Here is a 19,322-nt window from a genome sequence, read left to right as displayed (position 1 = left end):
CCAGATAGCATTAGATAGCCCGCTGGCTTATGATTGATACATTTTAAGTTTGCCATACATAATATCATACAATGACAAAAACATGCAAATAAAAAGAACAAAACATTTCTAACATTCTGAAATGATAAAATACCATGTGAAGCTAAATGAAGAAAAATTAAATTAAACACAATGTTTTTATCTTTACTAAACAGTAAACTGACATTCAGAGAGTCAGGCTTTTATATAGATAGTTTTCAATATACAGTTCATTAATACATACATATATTAAATGAATATTGCTTGTGAAATAGGTACAATGAATGTACTTTCAAATGTAATTTTAAAATGTTTTTTTTTTTTTGTTTCTATTGACGGACCTTTACGTGTGAGTACACAGACTGATCATCGTTGTTCTTTGTTCTGCTTCTTCTTGAGGAGGGACGCTGATTAAAGCTGAGAGCTGCGTAGTTCACATCTCCAGTTTCCTCAGTCTGTCAGACACCACAACAAAAAACATGTAACATGTTAAACATTGTGAGAGGTACAATTCTACACTCTAAAGAGTAATTCTGATGGCCTTTAGCCAATGCTTAAATAAATATCCTGTCATTTAAAAAAAAGAAAGAAAAAGTTGATGATTGATATGAATTTGGCAGGAATTTTATTTATATTTTATTGTTGATTTGTAGTGTCATAAAAAAAGTGTTGTTTCAACACACTTTCCTGACTAATCCAGACTAAATATATTCCATTAAACACTAAAATACAAAATTAATTTTATGGCAACTTAATTATCTGTATTGGACAAATTAATTTTCTCATCCATTTGAATTCTTCCGCCCACTTGGACATGTTGGAGTTCACTCATATCACACAAAGGTATAGAGAGGCTCCACCAGACACCAGTTTTAAGTATGTGAATGATGAGCTGTGTGACAAAAGTATTGAATAAAGTTGATCATACAGTTGAATTTTGACATTGTTTGACTTTATTAAGACAACTTCAGCAAAACTGATAAAACTGGGGCGAAAGAGAAGATTGAGAAAATATATTATATGAGCAATCAACAAGATAATAAATCAGTTTTTGGTAATAATAGGCTGCACTTTAAAACAAACATCAGGTTAAAATTGCTCAGGTTAAAATTGCTCTCTTTAAGGTGATTTTTAAGTCAACTGAACAAGAAATATTGAATTGCCCCATAAACTACAGCAAACTAGTTGCCTCAACTAACATTATTAAGTTTCTTGTTAAAAGTTGGCCTAAATAAATAATTTGTTGCAAAATTTAAATATTGTTTTTGAACTCTAGTTGAGGCCAAGCCAACTACTCTGCACTACTGCACATGCTCAGATTTACTCTTTAGTTAAATGGGGTCTACTAAGCAATTATGCAGGGGTGTTAACCTGATGTTGTTCACGCTATTTGCATATTGGGCGTGTACTCCCACCTCTCACTCACCATCAATCTGTAGACATTCCCTACAGGCTGCCTTCTCTTGGGATTAGTATATATGTAATATAGTATGTAACTGCCTGGTTTTAGTGTTGCGTTCAATAAAAGCAAATTACTGTGTTTTGTGTTGTTTATTGCGATAATACGCTGGCTGGGTTCAGCCCTTAATTGATTTCATTTCACTTAACATTGTTTACTAAAAAAAAAAAAATGACATCAAAGTTAAGTAGAATTAACACAGACTTGTCACATGATGCAACAAACAAAACAAGCTTACATTAGTAGCCTTTTCTCAGAAACTTTAAATTATTATAGAGTAGAGATTATTAAGAGCACAGCCAACACAGGAACAGTGGCTCAAAAAATAGGCTTGTTCCAAAAACCTATAACACAATGACCAGAAAAATATTTATTACGAATGAGCTACAAGTTTACCTAAGGTAGCCCAGGGAGAATCACTTTACACTGATGGTGAGTGTCACAAACTGTTGGACACACCCAGTATGCAAATAGATTGTTCCACAAGCCAATGGAAAAGAAGCTGTTAATGGCAACAAACTAAACTCAGTTATTATAAGTTGGTTTAACTTAAATATCTCTGTTTAAATGAATATGTGCACATAAATGTTTAGCTAGCTCAAAATAGTTGAGTAATGTTTAGAAATATCCAATCTTATGTAAAACAGACTTAATTAATTTAAGTTCAAACAACTTATGGGTTTACATTGTTACCTATTGGTTCCTCTCATCATTTACCAACTGAAATGAATTATGTCCACATTGGCTAAAATATGGCTTTATGAAAATATATTGTATTTCTTTACATATATAACAATTGTAGAACCAGCAGTCCTCTTATGGACAAGCTCCTGATAAAAAAAACCTGTTTAAAACAGCAAAACAATGTCTATACAATTTTAAACACGATAACAAGACATACAAGTATAACTTCAGAATAATTTGAGTTAAAAAAAAAAAAACGTAAACAAAACAGAAAAATGGAAAATAAATTACCTGATTTACTTGAACTGTCTGGTTTTCGGCAGAATCTTTAACAAGAGATGTCATGTCATATTAATAATTTTTTCAACCAATAAAAACACACTATTAAATCATATTTAATATAGTAGTGAGAATATGTTAAACATACCTTTCAGATGACTTTTGTGTAATTTTCTGCACATAAACAAAAGCGCTGCCATAAATATGATGTTTAAAGTTGCTAAAACAATGACAGTTGGGTTCAGAGCACCGCTCTCTGAAATAGAAAATAAGACATTTATTATTATTATTATTGTGCCTATTTTGTTAGAATTGTTTTTGTCTTTTTTATGTTGCATCAGGGCAACATTATGAAATTTCATAGCAAGGCAATCATAGCAAGCAGCACTTCTTATTTTTGATGGATGTATCAAGCCCTCAAAAAGTAGTAATTAAACAAATAAAACATTTTTGTATATCTAATTTGTATTATTTAACCAACATTTCCATGGAATGGTGTTGCATTCAGGCAACAAAACACTTTTTTAATTATTGCACTGTTCTTTTTAATTAAATTAAATTGTGGCTATTTAGTTATCATTTTCTCACTAAAACAATGTTATTTTATATATTTTTAATGTTGCCTCAAGGCAGTCACGGCAAGCAGTGGTTCTTATTTTTTTATGGATATATCAACAGGGATCCACAAGCCCTCAGAAAGTAGGAATTAAAAATTTAAAAAGTTGATTTGAATTAACTAATCAACATTTTTGGTTAACTATCTATAGAATGGTGTTGCTTTCAGGCAACAAAGGACTTTAATGATTATTGCATTGTTTTTCCTTTCATTTCAATTAAATTCAATTGTGGCTATTTTGCTTTAATTCTCTTTAAATAACTGTTTTGTTTTGCTTTTTAAATGTTGGCTCAGGGCAACATCATGCAATTACATAACAAAGCAATCATGGCAAGTAGCCGTTCTTATTTTTTGAAGGATATATCAACGAAGATCCTCAAGCTTTTAAAAAAATAGCAATTAAAAATTAAAACAAGCTGATTTGCATTATTTAATCGACATTTTTGGTTAGTCCACTATGATATAGTGTTGCTTTTAGGCAACAAATCACTTTGTTGATTATTGCGTTTCGATTTAATTCAAATGTGGCTATTTTGTTTTAATTTTCATACTAAACAGTTAGTTTTATGTTGCCTCAGGGCAACATTATTTAACATTAGTTTTTATTTTTTGATGTATATATTAACCAAAATCCGCAAGCTCTCAAAAAGTTGCTTTTATTGCATTATTGCATGCATTGTTGCATTATTTAATCAACTTAAACCTTAACTTATGGAATGGTTTTGCTTTCAGGCAACAAAACACGTTTTTATCATGAGACTGTCCTTTTTGTCTATTTTGTTATAATTTTCTAACTAAAACTTTTTTTTTCCCTCAGGGAAACATTATGTAGTTATATGACAAGCAGTTGTTCTCATTTTTTGAAGGATATATCAACAGTGCTTATTAAGCTTTCAGAAAGTAGGTTAAAATATTATAATCTTAAAAATACCTTTTCAACAAATATGAAAATAAATAATTATAGATTGAATAAAAATGAAATACTAATTAAGGTAAACCTCTAAATCCAAGAGCTAAGAATAGATAAATAGCTACACGGCAACAGTTAATACGCATTTAGAATAGAAAATTTATAAACATCTATATTGTTAGTGTTATTTTTTATCATTTCATAAAAAGGAAATAGTTTTTAGTTCTACCGTCTGGCAGATATTCTAAGATTATTCTATTGCACTGAGACGGACTCAAGAGGTGGATCTTACCTCCAGTAAAGTCCAGTTTAGTTCCGTTCCCAAAGATGATGTGTCCACATGCAGCTACAGCACAGTAGTAAGTTCCAGCATCAGAGAGGCTGAGGTTGTTCTTGGGGAGTTTGTAGATACAGCTCTGTGTAGGAGAAACAGTCTCAGAGCTGTTCTTACACTGATCACTCCTGTTTCCATGAGTGAAGATGATTCCTGGATCAGATTCTCCTGATCCGTGTCTGAACCAGTACACACTGTGATCTCCTGCAGAGTTATCTGTGAGTATTGAACACTGCAGAGTTGTATCTCCTCCCAGTTGAACTGGATCTGATACGGGAGGCTGGAGAACAGTGTAGAGACTTGAAGGTGTGTCTGTATAACAAAATATTATGTTATATTAGTAAATAGTAGGCTATAAAATGCATGTAAATTTCTAAAAACAGATATTTGTAAATGTTTAATCACCTCTGAGGACTAAAACTGTGCAGTCTGATACAGCAATAGCTGTATAATATGCAGCTGCACAGAAATACGTAGCTGAATCTGATGCTTCTGCATGTCGGATATTCAGAGTAAAGCTGCCTCTTTCTGTTGACGCATTAAAGCGTCCACTCTTATCAAAATTATTATGATATGTTGGAGCAGAATTAGAACTGGAAGCGATGAGAAGAGCTTTTTCTCCTGGAGTTTGTTTAAACCATGAAATCACTGATGCATCATAATGCGAAAATGAACAATACAGACTAATATCTTCCCCTTTCTGAATGAACTTCAGACCATCTGGGCAGGAAATGTTAACCTTTGAAATTTCACCTAAACAAAAAAACAAAAAATTAATTGCATTATAAAATGTAGCTGCTGTATGTTTTGTATGTTTTAAATAAGATACCAAAACTAAATAAATATATAATAAAAATAACACAGTACCTAATGCTGCTGAGACCAGCATTAGTAAACATACTCGAATCATTGCCTAAAGGGGGAATAAAATAAACTGTTCAGATATATATTCATATTTTCAGTTTAACAGTACAAACCATCTATGTATTTTTATACATATATCTGTACTTAAATATAATAACTGAACTGTACAAACACTATACACACATTCAGATATAAACAGTATATATACAATTCTATATTCTATGTTACTATTTTACCATTTAGGCTTATTTACAGTTTTGGAACAGCAAACTTACCCATTCATGATAACATATAGGGGCTTGATTTGTTTTGTATTGTTTTGTTTACTAAATGATTCTGCATGTGGGCTTGTATAGCTTTAAAAATAACAGTGCCATATATTTAAATACATTTTATAATATTTAAATACTATTTAAAAATGATATTCTTCCTATGTGCATATTATGTCAATACAGCATCATTTTTGATTTTGTCATTAAATGTCTTATGTCTTGTTGTAAGAACTGGAATAAGCTATTCATAAATATTAAAGTATTCCTCTGTAAATGCATTATTCGATGCTTATAAATAAAAAGGTATCCTTTAAATAAAGAGTATCATTTTATTTGAATGGTAATTACATAGAGGATTAATATCACATACACAAAGATTGAATAATGTATTTATAAATCAGTAGTTACATATTTATAAATAGATAATGCCAGTAATCACAACATTACATGAAAAGGCTTATGAATTTAAGCAGTGTTAATAATGGGTTGATATATTGGAAAACTCTTTTTTAAATGTATTATTAATCTTATTTATATGTAGGAAATATTGTTTTAAACACTATTATTTTAAGTACTATACACCCATGTCCCCTCTTTTAAACCACATCTCCACATCTATGACATAATGTGTGTGTGTATATATATATATATATATAGTGCTATGGCTATGTTAGCTGATTTAAATTCATTTAAATGGTCAGTTACAGTTTTAAAACTCTAAACGTAATATTTCATGATAAGCTAATACGTGTACAGTACTCTCTGCTTCTTTAAAAGTTCTACAAAAGCCAACAATATACATTTCTGTAATGCTAAAAGAAACAAAACAATGCTTAATGCTGTTAAGACCAGATTGAAACTCAACAAACACAAACTAATTATATCTAACTACAAAGAAATATGTACACAAATATATAGACACAAGAATAAAGCTTATCATTTCAGCTCACTTACAGTTGTAGCAGTGTAATAGTAACCTCTCCAGATGAAGGTAATAACTAACTCTCTCCCTCTGTAAACTTGTACAAGAGTCATTTCTTAACTGTGATAAAAGCTGATTGGCTCCCTTTATAGGAAGTTAGGCTGGACCCTAGCCACTCACATCAAAGGGCGTAAATATAGAATCTAATATGCAAATCACTACTGCTGAGTTTGATGAACTAATTCAATGTGTTGTATTCTATATAATAGCCTCATGTTTCAATACTTTTACACATTTAAACAAGTGTATTAGTACTGAAATAAATGATAATAGAAACATAAATAAATGTGAACTACAGAGGCCCAGCAATTATGGTGGCAGAACACCAGACATATGTTTACAATTTAACTTTTGCTGTATTGTTCATTATGAGAATCATATATAATGTATATACTAAATATTTTAATGGCAGTTGGCAGGAAATATTTACAATATCACTACACACAGGAATGAGCCAATGGCTTAAAATTGCATGTTGCATATTGTTGCTGTCCAATGAAAAACAAGTATCTCCAATAAATCTTTAAAATTGAAACTTTTCCAGTAGGAGATAATATCTTCTTACCTTTCATTGAAATTCACTTTAAAAAGCATATATTTCAGGTTATTTTGGAGAATTTTGCATTGGTCCATTAATTAAGAAATTTGACACAGTGTAAAGGAGATATTTTGTGTTTAAATTATGTAGTAAACTAAAAAAACAAACAAAAAAAACAGCGATAATATGCACTCTAAGGAAATTTACAAAATTGTTTAGAATTTTTTCTATGATGTTGCTGACAGTGAATCCAGAATGTAAGTCAAGTGAAGCTTCTGGCTTTTCTCATCAGTCTTTTGTGATTATTGTGGTACTAATAATGCCTTGTGGTGGCGCTGCTCACCCAGCAACTCTTGCCCTCAGCAGAGTATTAGAATAAGTATATAATTTTTTTTGCACAAAAGGAACTTTTCCTCCGTTCACTGATAAAAATATGCGTTCCTTGAATAACTTTTAGTATGGAGCTAAATTAGTGCCAAAACTACACAAATAAAGAAAATGTATTCTGTAAATATTATACTACTTGCAAACAAACAAATAAAAAACACGACTATCTAACAAACACGGTGTGTTTTACAAACACAAAACCTGATGGTTGTACATGATTTTCAAACATTACCGTGTCATGATTCACGAACACACACACCCCATTTGAAAATCCCATAGAGGGTTACATATATATTGACAACCATCAGGTTTTTTGTTTGTAAAACACACCGTGTGTGTTAGATAGTCGCATTTTGCATTTGTAAAACGTGTTATATTTATTTGTTAAGAGCACTGTATTACAAAACAGCTGTGTATTTATTTGAAGGTTACATATATATTTACAACCATCAGTTTTTGTGTTTTGCAATTGTAAAACAAGCTATATTTGTTTGTTAAAAGCAATGTATTAGAAAACAGCGGTGTATTTATTTGAAGGTTATATATATATTTACAACCATCCGGTTTTGTGTTTGTAAAACGTGTTGTGTTTGTTTGCAAGTAGCATAATACTTACAGAATACATTTTCTTATAATATTTGCAGAATATATTTTCTTTATCTGCGTAGTTTTGGCACTAATTTAGCTCCATATTTTAGAGGTTCTTCAAAACTGTGGAGGAACACCTTAACTTACAATGTCTATTTGCAAAAAAAAAAAAAAAAAAAAAAAAACTCAAATCCAAAAACGCAAAAAAAACAAGAATATTACATTTTTAATATTATAAAAAATGCACGAAGGCCTTTCCTGTTTAGAACAGTAGTTCTCAACTGGTCTTAACCCAGGATCCACATCATATAAATATATATAAAATATATATAAATGTGCATGCAATGTGAATTTAAGAGCATTTTTTAAGAACTATAGTAAAATTAAATATTAAAACTGCACAAAATAAATAAGACCACAAAATTACATATTTAATTTCTCCGCATAGTATCTCTCCATTCAGAGTACATTAGTAAGAAAATCTCTCTGTCTTTTTTTTTCCCAATATAAAAGACAAATCTAAAATCAGATGAGCAGTAATTATTTAAAATATATATATATATATATATTTTACAACCTGTCCGCAACCCGTCCAGAACGTATCCACGACCCACTTTTGGGTCTCAACCCACCAGATGAGAATCGCTGGTTTAGATGAACCCTGAGATTCCACAATTTATGGTCAACATGTGGTCAGTTGTTTTACAACCCTCCTGAAAATGCTGGAAATTCCTGTGTTTTGTTGATGAGCGCTGCAAGTTATTGTTTCTGTGAAAAAATGTTTCCAACTTGTAGATATTTTTCTGCAGATTACAAACTGGTATAGTTGATGAAGAAACAGATCAGATGAAGTTCTTGTGTGTGGAAACAAAACAGCAGTAATGATTCCCTGCCTCAAACAAGCTTGCAATCTGTCCTGTGTGTGAATTTTTATATAAAAAAAACCCTTAAAAGTTTATACACTGTAAGCCCGGAAAAGCTGAATTTACTTAAAAAATTTGAGGAAACCAGTTGCCTTAAAAAAGTTAAGTAATGGGTAATGAAAACTTAAGTTAACTTAGAACATCAAGTTATTACAGCTGAAGGTGAAGTTTAACTTTTTTATTTTAGTTATTCTGTAAGACCGGATAAGTTAAGTTTACTTAAGTTTTTTAAGGCAGTCAGTTTGCTCAAATTATTAATGGGGAATGAAAACTTGAGTTAGCATAAATTAAAACATCAAGTTATTACAACTAAAGGGAAGTTGATTTATTTCTAAGGTAGCGCAGGGGGAATCACTACACACTGATGGTGAGTTTCAGAAACTGTCAGACACACCCAGTATGCAAATAGATTGTGAAAGATCTCAGTTTGAATGTATATATGTGCCCACAAATGTTCAACTAACTCAAAATAGTTGAGTATTGTATAGAAATATCCAATTTTATGTAAAACAGACTTAAATCAATTGAGTTAAAAAAAATTATGGGTTTACAGTGTATGAAATGCAGACAAAAAACGACTTTAATGTTGTTTGTAAATATTTTTATGCTTTTTTTTATGTATTATAATCTGCGCTCAAAATATACTTAATTTTCTAAAGTTCAGAGCAACACTGTTGAACTGAGTTGACACAACTTATTTGAATCAGTTTAAATCAATGAAGCTTTGGCTTAAATCTAGACATGTAAACATGTAGTAAATGTGCGCCATTTTACAGCCGTGTGATTGGCAAGTAAGTTACGTTAAATACTTATTTTCTCCTAAACCTCCTAAAATAAAAACTGGGGATGATATAAGCTAGCTAACCTAGATAACACCAACTATCTAGTATGAAGAGTCATTTTTAGCAAGTTAAATAGCTAAATGCTAGCATACGTTACGTTAAATACTTATTTTCTCCTAAAACTCCTAAAATAAAAACTGGGGATGATATAAACGAGCTAACCTAGATAAAACTAACTATCTAGTCTGAAGAGTATTTTTTAGCAAGCTAAATGCTATCATGGAGACTCTGTGTGTGGATAAGAACTGGGGATGATATAAGCTAGCTAACCTAGATAACACTAACTGTTTAGTCTGAAGAGTCATTTTAGCAAGCTAAAAAGCTAAATGCTGGCATGGAGACTCTGTATGTCAATAACAGGGGATGATATAGGCTAGCTAACCTAGAAAACACTAACTGTTTAGTCTGAAGAGTCATTTTTCAGCAAGCTAAAAAGCTAGCATGGAGATCCTGTGTGTGAATAAGACCTAGGAATGATATAAGCTAGCTAACCTAGCTAACACTAACTATCTCATGTGAAGAGTTATTTTTTAGCAGGCTAAATAGCTGAATGCTAGCTTGGAGACTCTGTGTGTGGATATAGACTGAGGATGATATAGCTAACCTGGCTAGCTGTAAACAGCATGAAGCAGTAGATACAGCGTGTGTTCCTATAGCTATGGTTACTAATTAGCGTCATAGACTGTATATAGCTGGACAGAGCATCGTCTCTTAAAAGTGAAGCCACCACAGGTCGGGCGCCCCCTGCTGTTCGGCTGCAGAAAGCTGTGTAACTCCACCCATCCCCATAGGTTTCAATGGCAAAACAGACAACATTCAATCACGTTTTTTTCTAATATACTGTAATTCTACCTCCATTATTTAAATGCAGCAGCTAGTGTAACCTCTGCTTATATTGTCAAATTTTTATATCCCCACAGAATTCGGTTTTTAAAACGTTATTCAGCTCTATTCAAAAAAGGTGTGGTTATGGTAAAAGGGCTGGTTATGGGCGGGACCAATAACAGACCGTCAGCTCCGCTCCGCCCCGCTCTGCAGTCTGTGACCGCGAGGCAGCCCTCAGGGGCGGGGTTATTTAAATGAGTAGGAGCTCTCCACAGTCTTTCTCCCTCCTCTGGTCTCTACTGCGCAGAATCAGGTGGCAGGATCGCCAACATGGCGGAAGATTTTGGCTTCATTTTCATTGAATGAATGGGAACGGAGACACGGCGTCCATCTTTTTTACAGTCTCTGAGATAGCGTTAGATGGCCCACTGGCTTATGTTTGATACATTTTAAGTTTTCCATACATAATATCATACAATGACAAAAACATGCAAATAAAAAGAACAAAACATTTCTAACATTCTGAAATAATAAAATACCATGTGAAGCTAAATGAAGGAAAATTAAATTAAACACAATGTTTTTATCTTTACTAAACAGAAAACTGACATTCAGAGAGTCAGGCTTTTATATAGATAGTTTTCAATATACAGGACATTAATACATACATATATTAAATGAATATTTCTCGTGAAATAGGTACAATGAATGTACTTTCAAATGTAATTTTAAAACATTTTTTTGTTTCTATTGACGGATCTTTACGTGTGAGTACACAGACTGATCATCGTTGTTCTTTGTTCTGCTTCTTCTTGAGGAGGGACGCTGATTAAAGCTGAGAGCTGCGTAGTTCACATCTCCAGTTTCTTCAGTCTGTCCGACACCACAACAAAAAACATGTAACATGTTAAACATTGTGAGAGGTACAATTCTACACTCTAAAGAGTAATTCTAATGGCCTTTAGCCAATGCTTAAATAAATATCCTGTCATTTAAAAAAAAGAAAGAAAAAGTTGATGATTTATATGAATTTGGCAGGAATTTTATTTATATTTTATTGTTGAGTTGTAGTGACATAAAAAAAAAATGGAAGTGTTGTTTCAACACACTTTCCTGACTAATCCAGACTAAATATATTCCATTAAACACTAAAATACAAAATTAATTTTATGGCAACTTAATTATCTGTATTGGACAAATTAATTTTCTCATCCATTTGAATTCTCCCGCCCACTTGGACATGTTGGAGTTCACTCATATCACACAAAGGTATAGAGAGGCTCCATCAGACACAAGTTTTAAGTATGTGAATGATGAGCTGTGTGACAAAAGTATTGAATAAAGTTGATCATACTGTTGAATTTTGACATTGTTTGACTATTAAGACAACTTCAGCAAAACTGACATCATAGGGGCGATAGAGAAGGTTGAGAACATATATTATATGAGCAAATATACATTTGTTGCAAAATTTAAATATTGTTTTTGAACTCTAGTTGAGGCCGAGCCAACTACTCTGCTCTACTGCACATGCTCAGATTTACTCTTTAGTTAAACAGGGTCTACTGAGCATTAATGCAGGGGTTTCACCTGATGTTGGTCAGGCTATTTGCATATTGGGCGTGTACTCCCACCTCTCACTCACCATCAGTGTGTAGACATTCCCTACAGGCTGCCTTCTCTTGGGATTAGTATATATGTAATATAGTATGTAACTGCCTGGTTTTAGTGTTGCGTTCAATAAAAGCAAATTACTGTGTTTTGTGTTGTTTATTGAGATAATACGCTGCCTGGGTTCAGCCCTTAATTAAGTTCATTTCACTTAACATTGTTTACTAAAAAAAAAAAATAATGACATCAAAGTTAAGTAGAATTAACACAGACTTGTCACATGATGCAACAAACAAAACAAGCTTACATTAGTAGCCTTTTCTCAGAAACTTTAAATTATTATAGAGTAGAGATTATTAAGAGCACAGCCAACACAGGAACAGTGGCTCAGAAAATTAGGCTTGTTCCAAAAACCTATAACACAACGACCAGAAAAATATTTATTACAAATGAGCTACAAATTTACCTAAGGTAGCCCAGGGAGAATCACTTTACACTGATGGTGAGTGTCAGAAACTGTTGGACACACCCAGTATGCAAATAGATTGTTCCAGAAGCCAATGGAAAAGAAGCTGCGACTGGCAACAAACTAAACTCAGTTATTATAAGTTGGTTTAACTTAAATATCTCTGTTTAAATGAATATGTGCACATAAATGTTTAGCTAGCTCAAAATAGTTGAGTAATGTTTAGAAATATCCAATCTTATGTAAAACAGACTTAATTAATTTAAGTTCAAACAACTTATGGGTTTACATTGTTACCTATTGGTTCCTCTCATCATTTACCAACTGAAATTAATTATGTCCACATTGGCTAAAATATGGCTTTATGAAAATATATTGTATTTCTTTACATATATAACAATTGTAGAACCAGCAGTCCTCTTATGGACAAGCTCCTGATAAAAAAAAACCTGTTTAAAACAGCAAAACAATGTCTATACAATTTTAAACACGATAACAAGACATACAAGTATAACTTCAGAATAATTTGAGTTAAAAAAAAAAAAACGTAAACAAAACAGAAAAAAGGAAAATAAATTACCTGATTTACTTGAACTGTCTGATTTTCGGCAGAATCTTTAAAAAGACATGTCATGTCATATTAATAATTTGTCATGTTTTATTTCAACCAATAAGAACACACTGCATGTTTAATATAGTAGTGAGAATATGTTAAACATACCTCTTGGATGACTTTTGTGTAATTTTCTGCACATAAACAAAAGCGCTGCCATAAATATGATGTTTAAAGTTGCTAAAACAATGACAGTTGGGTCCAGAGCACCACTCTCTGAAATAGAAAATAAGAAATTTATTATTATTATTATTATTGTGCCTATTTTGTTAGAATTGTTTTTGTCTTTTTTATGTTGCATCAGGGCAACATTATGAAATTTCATAGCAAGGCAATCATAGCAAGCAGCACTTCTTATTTTTGATGGATGTATCAAGCCCTCAAAAAGTAGGAATTAAACAAATAAAACAATCTAATTTGTATTATTTAACCAACATTTCCATGGAATGGTGTTGCTTTCAGGCAACAAAACACTTTTTTAATTATTGCACTGTTCTTTTTAATTAAATTAAATTGTGGCTATTTAGTTATCATTTTCTCACTAAAACAATGTTATTTTATATATTTTTAATATTGCCTCAAGGCAGTCACGGCAAGCAGTGGTTCTTATTTTTTTATGGATATATCAACAGGGATCCACAAGCCCTCAGAAAGTAGGAATTAAAAATTTAAAAAGTTGATTTGAATTAACTAATCAACATTTTTGGTTAACTCTCTATAGAATGGTGTTGCTTTCAGGCAACAAAGGACTTTAATGATTATTGCATTGTTTTTCCTTTCATTTCAATTAAATTCAATTGTGGCTATTTTGCTTTAATTCTCTTTAAATAACTGTTTTGTTTTGCTTTTTAAATATTGGCTCAGGGCAACATCATGCAATTACATAACAAAGCAATCATGGCAAGTAGCCGTTCTTATTTTTCGAAGGATATATCAACGAGGATCCTCAAGCTTTTAAAAAAATAGCAATTAAAAATTAAAACAAGCTGATTTGCATTATTTAATCGACATTTTTGGTTAGTCCACTATGATATAGTGTTGCTTTTAGGCAACAAATCACTTTGTTGATTATTGCGTTTCGATTTAATTCAAATGTGGCTATTTTGTTTTAATTTTCATACTAAACAGTTAGTTTTATGTTGCCTCAGGGCAACATTATTTAACATTAGTTTTTATTTTTTGATGTATATATTAACCAAAATCCGCAAGCTCTCAAAAAGTTGCTTTTATTGCATTATTGCATGCATTGTTGCATTATTTAATCAACTTAACCCTCTATGGAATGGTTTTGCTTTCAGGCAACAAAACACGTTTTTATCATGAGACTGTCCTTTTTGTCTATTTTGTTATAATTTTCTAACTAAAACTTTTTTTTTCCCTCAGGGCAACATTATGTAGTTACATGACAAGCAGTTGTTCTCATTTTTTGAAGGATATATCAACAGTGATTATTAAGCTTTCAGAAAGTAGGTTAAAATATTATAATACTAAAAATACCTTTTCAACTAATATGAAAATAAATAATTATAGATTGAATAAAAATTAAATACTAATTAAGGTAAACCTCTAAAACCAAGAGCTAAGAATAGATAAATAGCTACACGCCAACAGTTTATACGCATGAAGAATAGAACATTTATAAACATCTATATTGTTAGTGTTATTTTTTATCATTTTATAAAAAGGAAACAGTTCTTAGTTCTACTGTGTGGCAGATTTTTTAAGAATATTCTATTGCACTGAGACGGACTCAAGAGGTGAATCTTACCTCCAGTAAAGTCAAGTTTGGTTCCATTCCCAAAGAAGATGTGTCCACATGCAGCTACAGCACAGTAGTAAGTTCCAGCATCAGAGAGGCTGAGGTTGTTCTTGGGGAGTTTGTAGATACAGCTCTGTGTAGGAGAAACAGTCTCAGAGCTTTTCTTACACTGATCACTCCTGTTTCCATGAGTGAAGATGATTCCTGGATCAGATTCTCCTGATCCGTGTCTGAACCAGTACACACTGTGATCTCCTGCAGAGTTATCTGTGAGTATTGAACACTGCAGAGTTGTATTTCCTCCCAGTTGGACTGGATCTGATACGGGAGGCTGGAGAACAGTGTAGAGACTTGAAGGTGCATCTAATGAGAAAAATATACATAATTTTGTCATTATTGAGATGTAGAGTTTTAATGTAGAAGATTTTTGGTTTAGAAATTGATAATAAATTATTGTACCTACCTTTGAGGACTAAAACTGTGCAGTGGAATAGAGCTACATATAAATAATATGAAATAACGCAGTAGTATGTAGCTGAATCAGATGGTTCTGCGTTGGAGATTTTCAGATTAAAATTGTTCTGGTCTTTTACTGCATTAAAGCGGCCGCTCTTATCAAATCCGATATGATATGTAACTTGTGCAGTGTGATAAGCCGAGGCTACGAGTAGAGGATTCTCTCCTGGAGTCTGTTTAAACCATGCAGTCGCCGATGCATCAACTGATGAAAACCAGCAATTCAGACTAATCGTTTCTCCACGCTGAACGTACTTCACACCGTTTGGACAGGGCATGGTGTTCTTTGTGGTTCCACCTGAAAGAAAAATAATTCAGCATAATCAATGTGCAGCAAGTTATTTTTACTTTTAGTCTAAAATTGTCAACAAACAAAGTTTTAAGAATACTAAAATCTTTAAAACTAATACTAAAAAACAGTACATAATATTTTTGATAACAAAACGGGCACATGTAATCAAATATTAGCCAAATGTTTCCTAAAAAAAAATACAATAAATTATTGCTGTTACACAAAGATCTTGAATCACCATTTTCCACATCATGACCTAATTTGGCAGTTATTATTGTACTATATTACAATGACTTGCATTGAAAGTGAATAAAAAAGATTTTTTTCTTTCTGTAAGGTTAATTAACATTTCCTATTTTTAGCATGACAATGGCAATACAAAACTTTAAACAAAAAACTAAAACAACAGTACATAATGTTGTAGAAAACAAATCAAGCCCAGGTATTAGTTTATAATAATAATAATAATAATAATAATAATAATAATAATAATTATTATTATTATTATTATTATTATTATTATTATTGTTTTTTTTTATTATTTTAATAATAAAAAACTTTACAACTAATACTAAAAAAGTACACAATACTTTAGATAACCAAATGAGCACAAATAATCCAATCATATTCAATCATAATTCTATTGTTTTTACACAAAGGACACGAAACTCCAATTTCCACTTTAGTACATTACTTGAATTCAGCAGTTATTTTATTATCCTATATCACAAGGATTTCCATAAAAAGTGAAAAAAGTACATTTTTAATAGTTAGTTTGAGATTGGTTTTTTCATTTTAGCGTGAAAATTGCAATAAACACAACTTTAATAATAATAAAAAAACTTTACTAACTAATACTAACAAAACAGTACCTAATATTGCATATAACAAAACAAGCTCAGTTATTAGTGCAATTAGTATTATTAGTAGTATTATTTTATTACAATAACTCACATTAACACTGAAAAAAATAATGTACTGTGACAAATGCAATAAAAAAACTTTAATAATACTACAGAACTTTAAAGCTACTACTAAAAACATTACCTAATATTAGAGATACAAAAACTAGCACATATAATAATAAAAAAACACAACTTTAACAATACTAAAAAACTTTAAAACTTAAACAGTACCTAATATTGTAGATAACAAAACGAGCACAAACAATCCAATCATAGCCAAACGCTTCCTATAAAAATAAGAAACAAAAATCATTAATTCAGTAAAAACTTCACCCACATTTTTACACAGAAATTACACAGAAATGAAGGTCTAATGAAGTTCAGTAAAAATAAGTTTATTCTCTGAGTGTACTTACAGTTCTTGAAGTTCTCTCTCAAAAAGCTTCTTCAGGAGTGCTTTTATATTTCTATGCTGAAAGCAGATTGGCTGCCATAGCAGGAAGTTCAAGTGGGCCTCCTCCAATCACATCAATGCGCATACATTTAGAACCTAATATGCAGATTTGAGCGTGGACTTGATTTGGACAAAGCAGTGAGATAATAAAAATAATAGAATCAACATTTTAGTTTATTGTCATATTTATATGGTTTTACATGCAGATAATAATGTAAAAAATAATGTTGATTAATGTATGATCTGTGCATGTTCATTACTAAAGTCACACAAAGACAGCACATTAAGGTATGTGCATACCTTATCATAAACCCTGAATGATTCTACATTTTATAAATAATTAATTATGCCATGTTAACATAATTATGTATTTTTAATTTGTAAGGATGCACCAACTATCCATGCAACTTGAAAAGGCTGCAGCCATCACCTCATGCCACCAAAAGTGAAATCTGTGAATGATGATTTTTACTATTCAAAAAAAATCACAGCTATAATTACATACCACACAAAGGTGTTTATTAAATATTATACACACAAAATGTGTACAGAACTTGGAGCTTCGAGTGGTCCAGCAGGCTAAGCACTGCCACTATGATCAAAAGATTGCCAGTTTGAATCCTGTTCATGTAGCTTGCCATCGGCTACCGGAGTCCTGAGAGAGCACAATTGGTCGTGCTCTCTCTGGATGGGTAGATGGCGCTCTCTCCCGTCATCACCCCAAAGCACAGGGCATCTATGATCTGATGTCTCTAAACAAGTCGCTGCGCTTTCCTCCAAATGCACGCTGGCTACTCAGCAATGCTGCATCAGCAACAGTTAGAAGAGATACACTGTTATTACATGATTGTTAATGTGTAGCTACACAGTTATTACAGACACTTATATATAGTATAAAGTGTGACCAACTAGTGTTTTGTCTGTGCCCATTTAAATTTTAGAGGTTGTTTTGCTTTTGCCTCTCTGGTGCACTTGTTCTCACCTTCATTTGCGCAAAAGCAGGTAAACTTGTTTTCTAGCTGGGTTTTGATTGATATCCCTTACGTTTTACTGCATTGTGTTATACAGTAATGATTAAGTGTCACCTTTATTGATATTTGAGCAGTGAACATGTAGGCTATGTAATTTATTCACTATAAAGCAAAACCTATAAAAATGCTTGCCCAGATGTTTAATTTAGAAAAATGTTTTTTATTTTGATGCATCTCTATAATTCTTTTAAACATTTTGTCACAGAGTCCTTGAATTGTAACATCATACAACCTGCATCTACAAAACTATGTGTAGAAAACCTATTTACTGGAAAACTCTGATACTCTGACACTCCATTATTTTACTTTATTTATAAAACACTTCATGTGCACTACATCCCATATAAGATGTTTACCACAGTGTATATGTCTCACACACTGCAGTTATGAGTGAACTAGTGTCTACTGAAACTTTCAGCCACATCAAAAGAGATTTACCTGGTAATGCTGCATCAGCAGCACTTCGAAAAAGAAAAAAGATAAAGAGGTAGTGGCTGGCTTTATATGTGTCGGAGAACACTGTAAACCCATACAGTTTTTGAAGACAAATTATTTATTTCTGTTTTATATAAAATTGGATATTTCTAAACAATACTCAACTATTTTGGGTTAGCTGAACATTTGTGGGCACATATAAACATTCAAACTGAGATCTTTAAGTAAAACCAACTTATAATAACTGAGTTTAGTCTGTTTTCATTGGCAGCTTCTATTCCATTGGCTTCTGTCACAATCTATTTACATACTGGGTGTGTCCAACAGTTTCTGACACTCATCATCAGTGTGTAGTGATTCCCCTGAGCTACCTTAGAAATGAATCAAGTTCCCCTTTAGTTGTAACAACTTGATGTTTTAAGTTATGCTAACTTAAGTTCTCATTACTCATTACTTAACTTTTTAAAGGTTTCCTCAAAATGTTTAAGTAAATTCAACTTATCCGGGCTTACAGTGTAGGCACATGCTATCTAGTCTACACCCAACTGATGTTGGGGGCATTGCAAAGGATGTGGTTTGGTTTGGGGTAATCAGATTTGGATCAAAATTGGGTGAATTAAATAAAAAAGATGGTGCTTGAACAAACCTTTAAGATTTTCTCAGAAAATGAACTTTAAACTGAACTTTAAAAACTTCTCAGGGAAAACAAAGGACTAAAT

At 31.9% G+C, this 19,322-nt stretch overlaps 2 protein-coding genes across 2 annotated transcripts in view; both read right to left on the bottom strand.

The window, feature by feature from the left end:
* Positions 1 to 347: 347 nt before the first annotated feature.
* Positions 348 to 5,443, bottom strand: LOC125804015 (uncharacterized). The gene is made up of 6 exons (XM_049483112.1): positions 5,440 to 5,443; positions 4,706 to 5,053; positions 4,259 to 4,612; positions 2,589 to 2,696; positions 2,453 to 2,487; positions 348 to 473 (listed from the first exon to the last, which is right to left on the bottom strand). Exons 1-6 carry the CDS (start codon positions 5,441 to 5,443, stop codon positions 348 to 350), a joined length of 975 nt encoding a protein of 324 aa, XP_049339069.1.
* A 5,734-nt stretch (positions 5,444 to 11,177) lies between these two features.
* LOC111196841 (uncharacterized) overlaps positions 11,178 to 19,322 on the bottom strand; it is a 60,406-nt gene continuing 52,261 nt past the window's right edge. Inside the window, exon 5 of the mRNA XM_049482945.1 lies at positions 11,178 to 11,394. Coding sequence (XP_049338902.1) covers positions 11,269 to 11,394 — 126 coding nt within the window. The 3' untranslated portion in view covers positions 11,178 to 11,268. The remainder of the gene's footprint in view (positions 11,395 to 19,322) is intronic.

Source organism: Astyanax mexicanus, chromosome 8, assembly GCF_023375975.1.
Source record: "Astyanax mexicanus isolate ESR-SI-001 chromosome 8, AstMex3_surface, whole genome shotgun sequence".
NCBI lineage: Eukaryota > Metazoa > Chordata > Actinopteri > Characiformes > Acestrorhamphidae > Astyanax > Astyanax mexicanus.
The sequence above is the reverse complement of the archived record's forward strand: the minus strand, read 5'-3'. Positions and strand labels throughout refer to the sequence as shown.